We start from the raw sequence: 19,874 nt of genomic DNA on the forward strand, positions 1-19,874 counted from the left end.
GGGGTCAAACGTGCTCAGGCACGGTACGAATCGCCTAGTGTGAGTACACCCCAGGTCAGAGACTGCAATGCACTTGCAAACCACCTGACATGTTGCAGTTGAAATGGTACCCTTACTGCCACTATGCCATTGATGTAAGCAATTCCGCTCTACCATTCAGCACAGGTAGCTCAAATCCTCAGCATCTTAGCATCTTGCCAACTCTGCTGTTCTGCGCTTCTTTTGGATTTCAGTTTTCCCATCGTGGTCATACATTGTGTTATGTCAGTGTCATCATGACATTGTCACATACCTGAAAGCAACACAAGAATGTCAGCTATATTCATGAACTAGCTTGACCCCAGGGCAAACTGGGATTGTTTCTTCGACAGTCTTTAGGCTAGTCGTGGATTTCAAGATGGGCTGGTGTTCACTCTGCACCTCAGCTGGTTAGCATGGTATTTTCTCAGGCTTGCTGCAACAGGAATTGAGTGACTCAATACTTGTGCTATTACTGGATCATCTATTACACCCATCACAGCACACCCCCCTTTTCCTGAGTTTGTTTGCCCTAGTCACAGATGTAGTGTGCTGACTCTGTGAGATTTTTACCTCCCTCAAGCCCTCCATAACTGTTGCAACCATCTAAAAGTGTCATTACATGACACGCTTTTTACACCTATGGCTACTGCTATAGGAGTTGTGTTTAAAGCTAAATGTGATTTTAGTTATTTCTGGAGTACCATCATGCTGAGGCCTCAAGATGATGAGATATCTTGATGAGCCCTCAGTGTCTTTGAATGTGTTTCACCTGACACTAATCTAATAGGACTTGCAGCTGTGGGAAAGTTGCTTTTCCTGTTGCTGTGATGTCAGCCTCCCTCCTGCCTGCCACTGTGCACATTCTCTCCAGCACAGGGGGTTGGTTCCCTCTGTATGATTTCACTCAAGCACTTCACATTCTAAGCATGCAAGTTCAGACATTCTACCCCCCGAAGGCCACCTGCATAGGTTCTAGGAATTTCCAGGCTGGGGAATCTGGTATATACTGGTTAAATGTGTCAAAGTGGAGCTCCTGACTTCGCACTTGTAAATCACATTAATCCTGCCCATTGCTAGCTCTGGTTTGCATCTCTAAATTAACCAAGACAACCATTCTGTGTCTTATTGATCAGGTTCCCTGCCTCAGGTTACCCATGTAATGAGACTCAGTCTTTGTGCAGGCATCACAGATGGTGCCAGGATTTGTGCGAGAACCACCCTCTGTGTTTTAAATAGCCATACGACGGTAAGCTTTTTCATAACCGTGTTAACTTCAGCGTCATAAGCCAGGCTGTGCCTTCTCTCACATGAAGATGAGCACTCTGTGGTAATGAATGCTCACTCTGAGGTCCTAGCAAACTGAATCTGTATGGAACAGGTGCTGTGTGTCGGTCTTTCTTTATGCTTGCTGAAAAACTCTGAGAGCTACATTACAAGCCACATGTGTCATATAGCTGTAACTGGTTGAGCACTGCTTTAACCAAGACTAAGACCAACTAATTTAAACCCAAATGGCAAATGTGACCTGTAAGTTGTAACTGGTGTCTTTTTGATTGTATAATCAAAACTGGCACCTTGTGCTTATAAAAAATATACATATGAAAAGACTATCATTCCATGAAATGTTATATTTCATCTTGAATGCAGGGTGAGCCCTACAGCCTGTGTTCAATCTCAGATGTATCATAACTAGGCTTTTTCTGCCAGATAAGGACAGATGTGGTCTGCACTTGTCAGTGGAATGTGCATTTCAATTAATCTGATATTCTATGAATCCCAAGATTGAACATTCATATTGTTGAACTTTGAAGTGAATCATACACAGAACGAACAGGAGTTTCATGCACTTCTTGGGGGGAAAAAGGAAAGACCAATGATTCAGAATCCAAATTCTGAATTCTGGTCCTTGTTCTCTCCCATATTAATATAGATGTGAGTGTGTGAGTGAATAAAACTGAGTTTCTCTTCAGTTAAAGTGTTTTAATACTAAATCAAACTTCAAATCAAATATTCAGTCTCATTCCGTTTAGAGCTTCAGACAGGCTCTCCTCTTGGAATATCAACTACAACCTGATTACACACACAGTTTCATAGCACCACTTTCAACTGTTTAAGCAAGCTATACACAAAGATCTGTGCATTCCGCATTTCCTTGCAACTGTCTCATTCAGCTGATGTTTCCTGCAGTGCAGCATGGTACATTAGGGTGCCATTTACCTGAAGATGTCCTTGGTCCCATTTCTGATGGGAAAGGTAATGGAGAATCTATATTAACGAGAGATCCTGGATCCCAGTCTTAAACCCTGTGAAATAGTTATGATGAGGAGGTTTGGATGAGAGTGGGTCCTCTGCTGAATACCTAAAAGAAAACAGGTGACCAAAAGGTGAGACATAGACAATGGGACAATGGGATGTGCAGAGCCATATAGAGAGTACCATGCACTTTCTCTCTGACAAAATAAATCAGTGTGTTGTATGTTAACTTCTCACAGCAGGAAAGTGGGGTTTGCCTGGCTGCACTGTGCCCAGACCCTGTTTAAAGAGCTTTTTTTTTTTTTTTTAATAGAGAAATGCGACCCATGTTGGTGATGTTGGGATGGGAGTAGAGAGCATTGCATTTCATCCTCACAAAAGGTGAAAAAAACCAAAAGGCAACGCATGAAGTCTGAACACTTAATTGGCCAGATTCAATATTTGTGTGTACAAAAGATTTTGTGCTTCTAGTATGTGAATGATGTGACATGCATTTTGGAATTTGTGAATAATTTGTTTGCAGTTGGAATGCATTCTTTGGTCAGACTGAATCCTGACTAGAGAAGTATGGAAACCAAGCAGTTAAGCAGTTATTAAAAACATGATGCATGAATCGGTTATGAGCCTCTGTATTTTTATGCATGCAGTTATGCTCATCAACATTTGTTCACCTCAAAGCGAAAAGGTCAGATCTCTCACTCGCACTCTTTGCGACATTTGGTCTAACAGCCAGAGTGCTCCCACGGCATCCCAGCCAGTGCACCCGCCACGAGGCCCCGACAGAAAGGGAGAGAAAAGCACCCTTGGTCAATATTTACATGGGGGAAAGTTAACGAACTGTGATGAATGGGGTCTATTGTTAAAGACAATCTAAATACAGTGTGCCCTTACGCGGGCAGACATTCGTCCTTACGGCAGAATGGAAACGGAGAGTCCTGTTTATCTTACCATGCTGCAATCAGAGGTCCGTGTATGTGCCAGGCTTGGTGATAGCGATGCTGATTAGGGCATCACGAGGCTGGGCTGAGAGGGGCGAGAGGCGAGGGGTGTGATTTTTAAGGTGGCATTGAGGAGGATGGTGGGGCAGAGTAGGCAGGGACAGGAGCATTGCCACCAAGCACCACAACACTGATCTCAACACTCACTCCACGCATCCCCCCCATCGCACCATGAGTCTGGTAAGTCCCACACCTGTTGCATCCTGGGGCTTTCGGAGAAAGATGGGAATAGAGTTACATGTGTCGGACTTGGGGAAATGAGCTCACAAAGGGGAATCTCCTGTGACAGCACGAACCACTGTTCACTTTGCCGTCATTCTCAAGTCAGCTGGGACCAGGCAGGATAGAAAATTGCAACTTTGCATTGCTACTCCCTCTTGATGTTTATGCTGAAAGGGTTGCAGCTCAGTGGGTTAATTCAGCTGCTGCAGTGAATTTCACCTTTGAAAATGAGAAAAATCTACCTGGATCTACATTCACATTATTTCCCTCTTCCTGTGTGTGTAGATTCATTCATGAGTTCCTCTGCTGAATCTCTTGGGCTTGACACAGCCCTGTGAAGTCTTGAAATGTTAGCATTATATGCAGTGTGGTGGTTTGCAATCGGTCCTGCTATTTAGGGCATGTTATTGGCAGAAGATTTTGTCACCTCTTTGCCACTCCATCACACTTCCTCACCAGCTCTGGTAGTTTACCGAGAAGCGCTGAGAGACATTGCATCAAAAATAAAGTGTAATTCTCCGTTTCATGCCAGTCTAACTTGCCTTGGAGTATGGCTTTTGAAGTATAGTGCAAGAAATGGTAACTTTTCCACAATCTGAATTAAAATCTGTGACTCGTTGCATGTCTTCCAAACTGCCATGCCAAGATCAGCCTTGTATATTGTACCTGACCTTCAGCTCAATGTGAGGGCATTGTTCAGGATTTTGGAATAAGGGGCTACTCATGTCTTTGCTCCTGAGTTGTCCAGGGCCCGTAATGCCCTTAGAGCAGACCTTCCTTTAGTCTTCAGTTTCACTTGCAGTTTTTTCCATTCTCACAGGATTTGAGGACCATCCAAATGACCTTTGATTTGACCTCCGCTTGTTTCCACATTAGAACTTTGGTGGTGGATAACTATAAAGGGACAACAAGGTCAGAAATTGTTGCACGTTGGTTGATCAAAGCACCAGTTTCTTAGAATTTTGTAAGGAGAGATTTGTAAAGTCGCTTCCAAAAGAGATACTACTGTTCTGTCACCAGTTAGAATCTTGAAGGCAAATCATGACCAGAGTGCACATCTTAAGTGAAATTGTTGAGAAACGCAGCCCTCTTGCACGGTGGACTAAAATTTGGCACAGAGGTTGCATGAGTGTTTTAACTGGCTGTATTTATGACAGTGTCATCTTCAGGTCAGTGAGGATAGTGTGAAGCTGTGGGGATTGTGTTCAGCTCATGTCACAGTGTCAGTACCTGTTGAGAGAGTTAGGATGGGGGTGGTCATTAAAGACTTTCAGCTTATGTCAATATTTAATATGTATAAATCAACATGCACTCACATGTTGCGGTTTTGGAGGTCTTTCATCACAGGTCTTTGTTCACGCCTATGTGTGGTATGTGTACACAGAGAGGTCACTGAAGGGCTTTGCACTGTCATGTTCAGAACGTTATTGCTTCTTAACCATTTCACACCCTTAAGGGACCTGCTGTCATGATCCAAAAAACCTATAGTTCAAGGGCTATCGAGAGGCTGAATTGGACATTTGCTGCATCCATCCACTATAGACAAAAATGTTGTCACTCGCAGTGGGCAGGCATTCACTGGGGATAGCGGTTCTGTTTCTGAGGATCCAGTGCTGTGTTGAGTGTTGCAACTTTGGCTTCAGTCAGGGATCTGGAGAGTGAGGCTATTTCAGCCCTTTACTGGTGGAGCCATTGTATGTCATTATAGGTTTAAGGTACTTTCAACCAACTGAATCTCCTTGTTCTACAGCGATCAGTAATCTGCAGCACATGGCAGCCTTGCCCCCTGGCGGTTCATAAAGTGTGACTTGTTCATCACTGGCTGTCCATTAGTGAGTGCTCAGCGGACTTTGTGTTGGTGGGTTCAAAGGTAGATGAAAGAGAGGTTAAATAGAGCTCAGTGCCCTCAGTAAATCTTGTCTTTAAATACCTGGGTGATTCATTGATCACTAGTAAATATGTTAAGATTTACTGTCCATTTAATTAATTGGATTAATATCCATGGCAAAGAATCTGTTTTGCCTTGCACTATTTTGTTTATTATCATTGCATACTCTTATACAACCTCTTAAACCGCAGACAGTTTTGAAGGTGTGAGTTGAGGCTGTGTTGATCAAAGCAGGATCCCAGGAGCCTGTGGTTTCACCTAACGTGTGTGCCGAACAGTGGTCACCTATGCTTATCAGTTTTTTCGGCAAGAACTGCAGAGGGAATTTACGGAAAGCAGTGTGGGATCTGAAACAGTATATTTATCATAACATACCAATGTCAGCAGGCTGTTTCAGTCCACCCATATCAGAGAACAGTGGATGAGGGGGGTATTTGCTCTGCTCATGTTGCTTGTTTGAATTTAAAACAGACCTCAGCTTCACTGAATGATCACTGTTCCATTATTGGCAGAAAATGTGGTTTTGTGATACTGGTATTATGTAAGTGATTCAATACAGTGAATTTATCATGAATTGATTCCAGCTATGCACAAGAGAATTGAGCTTTAATGGTACGATAGGCATAGAATGTCTTTGCTTTGCTTTGCTGCTGGGCCAATGAGCATGCCTACTTCCCAGTGTTTGAGTGTGGTAATGCATTATTTCAAAGGTTTCAAATGGCTATGAAGGTAACTTTGATTATAGTCCAACATGAGCCAAAACATTATGACCACTCACAGGTGAACCGAATAACGTTGATCATCTCCAAACAAGGGCACATGTCAAGGTCTGGGTAGATTAGATGGTAAGTGAACAATCAGTTCTCGTAGTCAACGTGTTGAATGCATGAGAAATAGGCAAGAATAAAGATCTGAGTGACTTTCAGAAGGGCCAAATTGTTATGGCCAGACGACTGGGTCAGAGCATCTCTGAAATGGCAAGGCTTGTGGGGTGCTCCCGGTCAGCAGTGGTGAGTACCTACTGAGAGTGGTCTGAGGTCCGAACCGACAGAAGGTCTACTGTGGCGCAAGCCATAGAAAATTTTAATGATGGTTACAGGAGGAATGTGTTACAACACACAGTGCATCACACCCTGCTGCGTATGGGGCTGCGTAGCCGCAGACCGGTCAGAGTGCCCATGATGACCCCTGTCCACCATTGAAAGTGCCTACAATGGGCACGCGAGCGTCAGAACTGGAGCTTGGAGCAGTGGAAGAAGGTCGCCTGGTCCGATGAGCATTTCATGAGCAGTCCATTTACCTGGGGAACTGATGGCACCAGGATGCACTGTGGGAAGACGACAAGCCGGTGGAGGGAGTGTGATGCTCTGGGCAATGTTCTGTTGGGAAACTCTGGGTCCAGCCATTCATGTGGATGTCAATTTGACACGTGCCGCTTACCTAAACATTGTTGCAGACCAAGTACACCCCTTCTTGGCAGTGGTATTCCCAGAAGGCAGTGGCCTCTTTCAGCAGGATAATGTGTCCTGCCACACTGCACACATTGTTAGGGAATGGTTTGAGGAACATGATGAAGTGTTCAAGGTGTTGCCTTGCCCTCCAAATTCTCCAGACCTCAATCCGATTGAACATCTGTGGGATGTGCTGGACCAACAAGTCCGATCCACGGCGGCTCCACCTCACAACTTACAGGGCTTGAAGGATCTGCTGTTAATGTTTTGGTGCCAGATACCACAGGACACCTTCAGGGGTCTTGTAGAGCCCATGTCTCAGCGGGTCGGCACAGTTTTGGCAACACACGGAAGACCAACAGCATATTAGGCAGGTGGTCATAATGTTTTGGCTCATCAGTATGTTCTCATCTTGTATGTGACTCTGGGTAAGTTACATTTTGTGCAAGCCATTGTAAGGGTTCATGTTACTCCCTAGGTTCACCTCTCTTGTTTTGCAGCATCCTTCGCTTTCTTTTGTTTCTGTTCATGCCTTGTCTTAGGTCTCATTCTCTATTTCATTGTACAATATGACTGTAATTTTAAGACTGCAAAGCATTTCCCAACCTCCGAGCTACTGAATGGTGGACACTTGCCCTTTTGTCTGATTCTGTATGTCCCCTGACCTCTTCCCTAATTCTCTGTTACGAGAACACGGTATTTTGTCTCTTTTTTCCACCAACACACTTTCCCTGAGTTAAGTATATGATGCTAACTGATGCACACACCCCCTCCCCCCCTTCCCCTAGCCGGAGCCGGTGTCCCCACCCCCCCACAGTGTGCAGCCGGAGGATGAGGAGGGGGACCTGAACAAAGCCCTGGGGGTGGAGAGTTTCCAGCAGATCCTGCACCCCGCCCCCTGTGTTCCCGATGAGCAGTACCGCACCTACAGTGAAGAGGATTTTGAATGTGAGTAAACACAAAGGCATGCTGACCTACAGGTAGTGAATTACTCTACAGGAGGGCACTCATGCATTTGCACATCAGACAGTACATCGTTTCATACAGCTTTATCTGTGGATAAGTAAAACCAATAAATTATGTAGGTAGATATCTTGGTCCTTAAACAATCTTCATTTCATGGAGGTCCAGCTAGTTTCAGTAGGACCTGTAACACCGCAGTGCTGAGAGCAAGTACAAGTTTTAAGAGCTTGTCTGGTCAATTGCATCACTCATTACAATAGATAACCAAGAGCTTGGAAGAAAATATGGATCCCATCATGGTAGTGTGAACCATGTGAACGGTATGAAATCATCTTGTATCTAGATCACCGTCAGTCCTCACACCACACCCACCATCCCCTGTCCAAACTCCCCTCCGACACGCGCAAGAAAAGGAGTGGCAAAAAGAAGAGTGGCGGTCAGAAGAGCTGCACAGGGGCCAGCGGGGCCCCCACCATCGAAGAGGGAGAGGAGGAGGAGGACGAGGAGGAGGAGGAGCCCTGCAACACCCCCAATGAAGATGGCCGGATGGCCACCCCTGCGCCGGACACGGACACTGGCGCCCAGGGACAGCAGGTGCATGCGACGTCAGGCACCTTACAGGTCCCCAAAGGCTTACAGGAGCTCCAGGGGCCAATGGAGGATTCATCTACAGGGCGCAGTGCAGGGTTACCATGGTTGTTAAGGGATAACCCATTACACAAAGCCTTGTTTTGTACATGTAACAATGTAGCCAGACATAAGCTGTGCACTCCCAATAGCATACCTTTACAGACTGAGCCCAGTGTATTATTTAAGCGATCTCATGCAGAAAGTAGAATTGCAAAGGAGATTAGTGGTTGCTAGTCTTCCCATCACATATGAATCCCATTATTGCATTCCAGACATGAATGCACACACTTGACTCACTGCTTGTGAGTTAATAGTCACTTAACAGGAACCACGCATACAGCCTGTTGAATAGTGATTGATCTTGCACTGCCTGGCATATCTCCTGAAATGGTATGTGTGAAGCAAATATGAAGTCAGAATGTGGACCAGTTTCATGTGCAGGCAGAAGTTATTTGTATATGTTACAAGCATGCATTAACCAGTGCAAATGACACATCTGTATACTGACAGACATCCTGTACTGTCAGACAACTGGTGCTTGCATTTGGTCAGTATAAGTGTTAATGCTCATCAGCATAGCACCAATGATACAGATACAGTATAAACAAGGATTGTTACACAGAAAATACTTCATTTTATTTATCTTAAAATTGCAAGTAATGCTGCACATATTTCTTGTGTCTGGCAAACAACATACAACAACCATAACCAGCAGTGGATCCAGCTGTCATACAGACTATGTATATTTAATTAGCATCATCAATTATTAATTATGATTCAGATTACCATAATGAAATTGATGTATCCAGTCCCCACAGAACCATTACAAAGTGGCATTTTTCCTTTGTCTTATTGCACAAGGGAGCTTTTGTATAATGGGCAACATAATTGAAATGACCTGCTTGAACCACTTCAGTTGTGCCCTTGGCTTTATTGGCAATTATTAGACAACAGCAGAAGCCAAATGTGTTTAAAACAGACATGGACAACAATGTCCTAAATTCAGTAGTGATGTAGGGTGCTTTCACACTAGAGGTTTTGGTGTGGACCTGAGTCCGCTTGAGCCGTTAGTTTGGTTCATTTTGTTAATGTGATTTGCCTGTCTTGATTATGCAAATGTGTTTGCTTCCTTAATATGCTAATGGAGAATTAATAAAATTTAACATTTGTTGTATTTTTGGAAGCTGGGTCATTTAAACCCAGAGTTTGATAACACAGTTGATTGAAGGGTCATGAGAGATGCCTACTGTATGAATCTCAGGGGGCTGGCAGATAGATGTTGGTCTGATGAAGCTTCCCCCCCCCTCCCCAGTTCTTCGTTTCAGAGGATGATCCTCCCATCACTATGTCCAGTAGCCCCCTACCCGCCCATGAGCTGATCATTGTACCTGAATCGACGCTGGGCCCATGCACTGACCTGCCAGAGGACGCCACACCCACTGAGTGAGTATGTGCTGCCCTCCACCCTGTCTCTTTCTTTCCATTTGACATGTGATTGGCGTGCAACGTTGTCTTGAAGTTAGGGCAACATTGAGGACACGGTCAGTGTTACAGCAGTGTAACACTGCAGTGGCCCCTCTTTCGAAAAGGTTTGTATATGTTGCTGTATGAGGGGTATCCAGAGAGCCTGCAGGGGTCTGGCTCTGCTGGACCTGCATCACAATACTTGCATCCTTTCCCGTTGTATACATCTTTTTCTACCTGCATCCCTCCCTCTTTCTTGTTTTCAAGATGGATTACCACCCTGTCTTGTAAATGTTTCATTCCCTCTCCCTCCCTCTTTTTGTATCAGCTTATTTTCCCTCTTTCTCCATCTCATTGTACAGTTGGACTGTGCTTAGAGATGCTCAAGACCTGAAATTTGTATTAAAGAGCAGCGTCCAGTGTTAGCAAAAGGCTGGATTATTTGGACCTACATAAGGACTCAAGTTCATCTTGAAGTTTTCAATTGCTGCATTTGTTCTGAGACTTCCTGAAGCACAATACCGCTGGCCATAGATCATTCAGATGATTTAGGGGGTTCCAGAAGGATCTGTCATGAAGAGTCAAATGTTTGAGTTATTTCACAGATTTGGTTTTACCCTTATGTTGGGCCAAAAATATGGCACTGTATAAAAACTACAAGAGCTCGCTTGTTCATTAAGAGGGTTGAATATTAATAATTGCCTTGCTACATGATTGAAAAAATAGTTTCTTCTAATGTTCTCACAGTTGTTGTATCAGTGTCTTCAAACTGCTACAGGATGACAAGGATTGCATTTTGAGAAAGGCTGTTTAGCACAGTCATTGTTCCTGATTACCTGTGAGGTACCCTTAAAAAAGTTTGAGTCACACCTTGTTTTACATGAAATAAGTGCTTGCTATAAAAAGACTTCCTTAGTCCCTGGCATAAACTGTGCTGACAGAAATCAACTACAACTCGGTGAAATTAGCAGTGGCTGCTTACCTGATGCTACTGCAGTGTCCTTACAATTACAGACCTGTGACCAGAGGAAGGGCTGCATTTTCAAATGGGAGTTATTTTGTAGTGATATTGTAGTACATTCCTTGAGAAAGCTACCAGCTACCAGATAATCTGTGTCAGTTATCACCATGCTCTGTGAAGTGCATTACTCCAAATTAATGCATATAGAAAAGTGGACTCTGTGGCTTTGTAGCAAATGAAGAGCACTATCAGTGTTCAGCCTGTTTCATTAGGCTGTTCATATACATGTGAGATCCAGACATTTGGTGCTTACTGTAAAGCTGAGAGCAGAGAACTTGGTTTAGATTTTGCTGGACATTTAAAGATGATGAAAGAGGCGCATGCTGGAGCCCTCTACTTGATGGCAGAGCTGAACTCTGCTCCATTTCATGACCTGTTGCCCATAATGCAGTATGCATCCCTCTGGGATATAGAGAATGTGATGGAATGACATTTTTTTAATCTAAGTCATTCAGCTTTTAATTCTGTGGGGGTTTTGTGCTCTAATCAAGAGTGTTGCTGTCACCACATGGACCATGATCACTCTCCTCACATGGTGGCCATGAGCTATAGCACTGTGCCTACAGCGCGCAAAGAAGTTCCTATTTCACCCAGATAGCAACGGCAGCAGCCCTGGGGCCCAGAGTAATGTATCTATACTGAACACAAGTTCCTTGTCTCTGCCTCTGTCTTCCCTGTGCAGTGAGCAGGGCCTGGAGTCAGCCATATCCAAAGATGGCAAGAAGGTATCCAGCCCCATCCCACAGCCTCCTGGCACCCCCCTCTCACCAGACAATCCCAGCCCCCCAACCAGCACCTCCTCCGCATGGCGCAGTTACGACCTGCAGGACCGTCGCCGCACCGGCAATATGACAGGTGCTGAGCAGGCCAAGTACCAGAGGATCCCCACAGACGAGAGCGAGGCCCAGACACTGGCCTCTGCTGACCTCGATGGCATTAAGAGTGAGTGCTCTGCGGTGAAGGGAAAGGGCAGCGAGTTGGCCAATCAGAACACAGCATATTATTAAGGGTGTTAAGTACTCATTATTAAAATCTGAGGATGCTGGAGAAAAATCTAAATCAGTTAGGCTTTCTGGAATTCACTTGGCAATCTTCCATCCACCAGTTACATGTCTACACTTGACGGTGTTTTTATATTACATCCAGTTGCCCAGCCAAAATACAGTATTGTCTCATCTCAAATGAGGAACTGAACTGTACATTGAAAACCTCACATTTTGCAACATTTGTTGTATATTAGTATATGTATGTGAGTTTAATTGTATTCCGCCCCTATAATTGCATTACTTGGCCTCATTTCTTTTGCAGTTGTTAATTTTTTTTTGCTAGAGGGTCAGAATTTGGAGTTGGCACTGTACATTTTTTGATTATTTTCCTAGTAAGTTTATGCACTGTTAGCCAAGACTGGCACCTGCTTTCTGTGAACGCTTCACTACTTTTTTAACTACAACTCATGAATGACCTTTGAATGCCTCCAAGCTACAATACTAACTGACCTCTTTAAAGTTGACTTTTAATTAAATTTGTCACCTCAATGTCTCACCCTGGAGCTCAAGTGTATTGTAACGGTGCCACGATATAAATGGTGTACATCTCTCCTTATCACCTTCAGTGGAGATCAATGGAGCCACAGAGATGTGGTTGAAGTGAAGGTCATTGCATTAGCAACAAGAGACTGAAAGGGATATAGCAGGCCTGTAGTGAGGCACTCTATACCCCTCCACATTTCAGATGTGCCCGTCTTGTTGTAGTAGTGGGACCCTGCTGGCCTGTGATGCCCCGGTGTCTTGGTATTATCCGAGTGGCTTTTGCAAGACAGTCAGCCTCCTTGCAGAATCTGGCTCATTCTTGTACAATTTTGCAGACATGCAAATGTAATTAAATGCCCCATTCCTGGATTGCTGTCAGCAGCACCTTGGAGCTGGACTGAAATCAACAGAACGCAAATTAAGAAGTGTTGCCTGAAATATTTTTTATTTGTTCATTGTTCTTGTTTAATAACATGAATTACTTTGAGGTTGCTTTCCTTTTGTCATCCTGCTTTTGACTTCTGTATCCATTATGCTTCAGAGATGGTGAATAACTGCCTGAAACCTGATCTTTGCATACCTTAAGGTATTGTCACGTTGTTCAAAAAAAAATGAAATGGAATATTCCTCCTCATTAATTTGTCTTTTTTGGTGGTCCATTAACAGTGAGCCTGATATTTTCCTTTAGTGTGACCATGTCAGGTCAAGTATCATTCCTTATGGGGTCATCCTTCTCTGTAGTGTCCACCACTGCCCTGCTGACTCCTTCCAGCTTCTGTAGTGACACATTTGTTCCCATTTCCAGGTCACCGTTTTGAGGATGTTCCTGGAGTGCGTCGGCACCTGGTCAGGAAGAGCAATAAAGGCCAGTTGGTGCATATCACCAAGGATCACAAGGAGCCCAGTACCCGGAGCAGAAAACTGGATCGCACCCCCCATGAGGTGAGCGTGCGATTGAACTTGATTTTTTTGATTTTTTTTTTTTTTTTCACATGCAGGGTGGCAGTGTAGCGTAGTGGTGAGGAGCAGGGCTCATAACCGAAAGGTTGCTGGTTCAATTCCCTGCTGGGATATTGTTGTAGCCTTGGGTAAGGTACTTATCCCAGAGCTGCCTCAGTAAATATCCAGCTGTATAAATGGATAAAATTGTAACCTATGTAAGTCGCTCTGGATAAGAGTGTCTGCTAAATGACAATGAAATGTAATGTAATGGATAGTGTCCTACCTCATGATTCTATTTTTAAGCAGTAACTATACATGTTTTTTAGTTGTCTGACAAGTCTACAAGGTTTACTGTCATGTGACATGGCAGACCTGGGGTGTGGGGGTTGGATGCTGGATGCTGGATGCTGTTTTTTGGATGAGACATTAAACCAAGACCCCCCCCCCCCCTCCTTTCCCCACTGATGGCCCTACTCAAAAACACCATCAAATGATTCTTATTTTTGACTGAATAAGCACCTTCCTCCTACACTTTGAAAGCAGTTAGCATTCTAATGCAAAATTGCTGCCATGCATCTCCTAGATGGATGCCACACATTGGTGATGGTTGAGGTCAGTAACCCCAAATACCACCATTTGCTGTGTTGTGCTTTGAGGTCATTGAGGGCATGAAAGGCACATTGTAATAAAATGAACAAACAAACAAAATGAATATGAGGTATTGTAATAAATACAGCAGACTTGATGCTAGAGTGCATTTTTGTAGACTGAATCAAGACTGTAGGTGGTTGTTTGTTTGTAAGTTGCCCCGTTAACAGAACTGAAGCTGCTGAATTTGTTGCCAGTTTTGTTGCGACTCCTGTAGCGATGCTGTCCATAGTATCTGTTAACACCTGTTCTGCTTTAAGGTATTTTCCCACATTTTTGGTCTTATCCTAGTAAAAAGCAAAACTTTTTTGCTGTCCCTCAGTCCTTGATTGTGGCACCTTCCCACTCCTTTTTGTGGAGAGGAAAGAGAGCACAATTAAAAATGAATGCATGACTTTTTTCACACACCGAAAATAGTAGGGAGAGGAAAAAAAGCAGTGCAGGTAAGTAGACACCCAGGAACTCCAGACAGTCTCAATCAAGGAGCCATGTTTTATTAATTTGCACAGGCTCCAGCAGCTAGGTGAACACCCCTCTTTGTGTGTATGTGTGTGTGTGTGTGTGTGTGTGTGTGTGTGTGTGTGTGTGTGTGTGTGTGTGTGTGTGTGTGTGTTTGCGCGCTTGTCTGGAGGTGAAAACCCCTTTCTCCGGGAGACTGGAGCAGGCGCAGCAGCCTCCCCACATTAGTCCTCTGCTTGTCACTCATCCAGTCAGTGGTTCTTCACTACTCCTCCTCCCAGCTGGGCAGCATGGTCCTGCTGGACTTCTCTGGCCAGAGGCAGTGCCAGGTCAGAGGCGTGTGGGCATGCATTTTGAATTGCAGAGGGTTCCAGCAAATGTAGACAGTTTGATATAAAACCTGGGTAACCTGGGTACTCTTAACTAAGTTGGGCAAGGTATGAAGTGTGAATGTGCGGGCAGGCTGGCTTGTCAGAGTGCTGTTGTGCAGCACTGATACTGCACTAGCACATTTCTGTGGAAGCCATATTGACATATTGACAGGACACCTGTATGCAGGTCTGTTGTGCTGTAGTACTACGTATGAATGATGCAGTATCTGCTTGAATGTTTCAGGGGACAGCCACTTAAATTGTATTATGCCAGTACTGATATTGAAATTTGTCATGTGAATTATGGTTGTGCAATGACTTAGTTTGTGTAGTTTTGTTTGATGGTTTGAGCATCTTTCAAAGCTCTTCACTCTTCAATTTGCTTCACTTTCTTTCCATGGAATCCATATCTTGCCACACCTGAAAATGCTCAACTTTGAAAACTTTGAAAATTTTCAAAAGGATTGCTAATGAGAGTTGAAAATAGGGTAGACGTGCATGTTCTGTAGTTGCTTAAGTCATTTGAGCTATTAGTTGCTTGCGTAGCACAGGACCTAAAGATGCAGGATGGTAAAGCAAAGGTGTAAAGCTAAAACACCAAGGAAAATGGTCTCTGAACCATGTGAAATGTGATCAGTTTCAGATGCATTCAACTGTTCTGTGCTGAGGCTTTTCTGTTGGATGTCCTCTTTCCCTCATCATCTTCATTGGATACCTCTTACCTCAGAAACCCTCTTACACTCAAAAGTTCTCAGAAAGAGAGGGACTGCAAACGAGAGATGACTCCATTAGCATGCTCCTGTGGCCTAACTGCCTTTTGTCTTTCTTGGTGCTGCTTTTCTTATTTGTACGTGCAGCTGTCTGTAGAAGTCTGCTGTAGTAACTATGTGCGTGTGTTTCCCAGGTGTTTGTGGAACTGAACGAACTGGTCATGGATAAGAACCAGGAGATGCAGTGGCGAGAGACGGCCCGCTGGATCAAGTTTGAGGAGGACGTGGAGAAGGAGACGGACCGCTGGGGAAAGCCACATGTAGCTTCCCTCAGCTTCCGCAGCCTGCTCGAGCTGCGCAAGACCATTTCACATGGTGAGAAAATGGAAAAGGAGGAGAGGAGGAGGAGGTGGAAGCCAGTGTGCATTCGGCTGCCACAGTGCACAAGTGATGGCATTCTCACTGCAGGACATTGCTGGTACAATTTGGTGGAATGACATTGACTGTGGCTCTGGGTAAACTGAGAAAGTGGCAACATGCCCTGATTCACCACTTGCCCTGATTTGGTGAGCTTTGTCTGTGCCCAGGGGCGGTGCTGCTGGATCTGGATCAGAAGACCCTGCCTGGCATTGCTCACCAGGTGGTGGAACAGATGATCATCTCAGACCAGATCAAAGCAGAGGACCGGGCCAATGTGATGAGAGCCCTGCTGCTCAAACATAGGTGAGAATCACCTGGCCTTACCTGGAATGGTAAGAACCACCCAGGAAACAAACAATCCCTTTTCCTTGATCTTTGATTTCATTATAACCACGAAATTACGTTCGTCTGTCAACAGTCCATCATAATTTACGGTTAATTATAGATTATAGATTGATCTGATTAGTTAACCCCATGGTAACCTACAGCACATGGTAACATCACTTATGGTAACATCATGCATTGTGGCACAGACCATATGAAGAACAGGAGGAGATAAACTGATTTGAGAATTGAGCTGAACTTCCAGTGTTTCTTTTTTTTCTGTGCCATTGTTGACCTGTCTTTTGGTCATTTTCTGCATCTTTTGTCCTCCCTCAGTCACCCAAGCGATGAAAAGGAGCACAGCACCTTTCCTCGGAACATTTCAGCTGCCAGCCTGACCTCCCTGAAGGCCCATCACCACACCACCAATCATGCCACCCAGCCAGAGCCCTCCATCACTGACCCACTCATGGGGAGTGGCAGCACTGACAGCGAGACCCGTATTGATATCGAAAAGAAGGAGGTAGAGTATGGACTGGGAGTAAAATGTTTGAATATATACTAAAGATGCAAGTTATATTACACTGACATGGTAGGTTCAGTAATAGTACATTCAGAATAATTTAACAAAAGTCCTCATATACCTTACCATTTTGCAGGACTTGTTGGCAAGTTTATACTGTCTTTCATTGCTAAACTGCAATGTTAAAGTTTTAGCTAAGGTGCTGGCTTCAAGGCTTGAGGATGTTTCCCTTGATGTTTCCCACGGTTTCTCTTGATCAAACTCGGTTTATTAAGAATCGTCACTCATTCTTCAATATTCATCACTTATTTAATATTCCATATTAAATTTGTTATCTCCATGGATGCAGAAAAAGCGTTTAACAGGGTGGAATGGAACTAGTCATTTTTTGCTTTAAAAGAAGTCTGGATTTGGACCAGTTTTCATCGCTTGCATTGAGTTATTAAGTAGCTCTCCTCATTCAATGGTCCTGACCAATAATCAGTACCATTTAATTTGCATCGTGGCACCCAACAGGACTGCCCTCTGAGTCTAATACTTTTTACTCTAGCCATTGAACCATTAGCCATTGCTCTATGAAACTCCCAGCAGGTAAATGGTGTGGTGAGGGGAGTCATTAAGGACAAGCTGTCTTTATATACAGATGACCTGCTGCCTTGTTTGTAATCCAGATGTTTCTCTACCTTCAGTCTTCTCCCTACATGAATGCTTTGGTTAGTTTTCTGGATAAAAATTAAAATCCACAAGAGTGAACTCTTCCCAATTAATACTGAAGCTCTGCAATTACAACACCTAAATGTACCACTAAAGATGGTGAAAGATAAATTCACATATCCCAGAGTCTCTGTTACATGCTGCTATTTTATTATATAATTTTGCTAAACTATCAAACTAACTGATCAATCTAAACAAGATCTCGCCAAGCGGTCTCCTTTCAACATTTCCCTCATTGGACGGATTAATTCAGTTGAAATGACTGTGCTTCTCAAATTCCTTTGTCTTTTTCAGTGTTTACCTGTGCTTATTCCTCTGTCATTCTTTAAATCTTTAGATTCCATAGCTACTTTACACACAGTTCCATCTGTGCAAAATTTTTCTTCAGTGGTGTGATATGTGTACATGTGTAGATGTCCCGTTAATTCAGATGTTCTCGGCATGTCCCAATCTGGAACATGTTTGGAGATCCTTGTTTGAGACTCTTTCTGAGGAACACAGAAAGAGTCCCACCCTCCCTCCTTTTTGGCACTTTTTGGGGTCGCCCCAGAGTTGTGGTTAGCTGCAACAAAATGTAAAGTCCTTACTTTTGCCACGTCATGCAGTAGTGGAAGTCGAAGGAAGCTGCCCCGCCCACAAATTCCCATAATGTCATGCCTTCAATTTTAGAAGATCAAATAATGATCAAATAAAGATCAAATAATTTGTATGATTTGGGTGCTTTCCTTGACTATCTCCACAACTCCAAATATTTTCTAGTTTCTGAATAATGCAATGTAGCCCTTCGTTTCTTTGTAACACCTGTGGGTTTGATGATTTTCCCATGAATGTATACGAAGTCTGTTCATTTTTTTTCCTTAAATCTCTGATTTGCTTAGTTTATCTGAATGCAAAACATGCACTGAGTTCTGAAATTTTATTTATTCATTCATTTGCTCAAAATGATACTTAATGGTCAGTAGGGAAGGGTTGATGGAGTTTTGACGGATAGGAAGGGGGAATGAAGGGGTCGGGGTGGAGGGAATTGTGATTGTCCTGTGTATAATATGGAGATAAAATCAATAAAAATAACTTTGAGAGAAGTGATGACTCATAAAAGGTGAAGTGTACTACTTAAGGGTTTTATGTGACCAGTGAAAAAAATCCATGCTTGTTGCATGTGAGTTGTACATGATCTCTTTAAGCACTGGACGCTAGCACTTGTGATTGTAAGGACCTGTTTTTTGATTGGTTATTTGTTAAAATGCCATGCTGGGGGTTAGACAAAATGAACCACCAAGGCAAGGCAACAAGAAAGGGCAACTCTGAATGTCTGCCACCATTGTATGCAGAATAGTCCTGTTCTCTACTACCCCCCATTCATCTGATGTGGTTCTTGTGCTTTTAAACAATTGAAACAAACAAATTCATGTTGGAGCAGAACAACTAGAGATACATTTGGTGGCAGGTGTTGGCTTCCAATCTTAACGGAGAGGAATATGTGCAGGTGGTCTTGTTTGTGGATAATACAGGCATGTTATTGTTGAAGCGTGTGTGTTTGTATTTCTGTAGAAGGAGACTCCCTCGGTGATAGGCATGCACAGGTCCAAGTCTAAGCATGAGCTGAAGCTGCTGGAGAAGATCCCTGAAAATGCTGAGGCCACTGTTGTCCTTGTGGGTGAGTTAGTCTTTGCAGGCATGACACTGTCCCGTTTGCTTTCTTGCATGCAAAAAATAGTTCTGACATTTCACAACTAGCTTCTGTGCAACCCTCTTTTACAGCATACCCTTTTCGTGTAGGGTTTCCATTGTATGAAAACAGATGACAAATTGTACACTGCGGACTTTGGGTGTTAAAAGTGCTTGGGGTTGTCTGATGCATGCTGTTGCCCTCTACAGGCAGTGTGGAGTTCCTTGAGCAGCCCACTATGGCCTTTGTGCGGCTCCAGGAAGCAGTGGAGCTGGACTCTGTCCTGGAGGTGCCAGTACCAGTCCGCTTCCTCTTCGTTTTGCTGGGGCCCTCTACCACCAACATGGACTACCACGAAATTGGCCGTTCAATTTCCACACTCATGTCTGACAAGGTGAGCAGGATTTCATACATACAGAAGAGGCCAAGGCAAGATTCCAGAAGTGCTACATTGAGTCCTGTCCTCAGTTCTTACATTCTTGCACCCCCGAAATCAGTGACTCTTCACCATCTGTTCATCAACCGTTCCAGTTGCATTGGAGATGTGAAGTGAGACATTTCCCCAATTTTCTTCTCCAGCAGGGGATGCATAGATGTATTTACCTGTGGAAGATTGTCCTTTTCAAGGATCTGTGACATAAGCCCCCCACACAT

At 43.9% G+C, this 19,874-nt stretch overlaps 1 protein-coding gene across 2 annotated transcripts in view; it reads left to right on the forward strand.

Annotated features, from left to right (window-relative positions):
- Window positions 1-19,874, forward strand: part of slc4a2b (solute carrier family 4 member 2b) — a 68,709-nt gene that overhangs the window by 41,132 nt on the left and 7,703 nt on the right. For both annotated transcript variants that reach the window (XM_036521577.1, XM_036521578.1), the window contains 10 exons: window positions 7,622-7,781; window positions 8,140-8,390; window positions 9,739-9,869; window positions 11,594-11,853; window positions 13,246-13,382; window positions 15,765-15,945; window positions 16,158-16,293; window positions 16,651-16,837; window positions 19,103-19,208; window positions 19,430-19,614. In XM_036521577.1, the coding sequence (XP_036377470.1) occupies window positions 7,622-7,781; window positions 8,140-8,390; window positions 9,739-9,869; window positions 11,594-11,853; window positions 13,246-13,382; window positions 15,765-15,945; window positions 16,158-16,293; window positions 16,651-16,837; window positions 19,103-19,208; window positions 19,430-19,614 (1,734 nt within the window). The remainder of the gene's footprint in view (window positions 1-7,621; window positions 7,782-8,139; window positions 8,391-9,738; window positions 9,870-11,593; window positions 11,854-13,245; window positions 13,383-15,764; window positions 15,946-16,157; window positions 16,294-16,650; window positions 16,838-19,102; window positions 19,209-19,429; window positions 19,615-19,874) is intronic.

The sequence above is a fragment of the Megalops cyprinoides genome, chromosome 2, assembly GCF_013368585.1.
Source record: "Megalops cyprinoides isolate fMegCyp1 chromosome 2, fMegCyp1.pri, whole genome shotgun sequence".
Taxonomy (NCBI): domain Eukaryota; kingdom Metazoa; phylum Chordata; class Actinopteri; order Elopiformes; family Megalopidae; genus Megalops; species Megalops cyprinoides.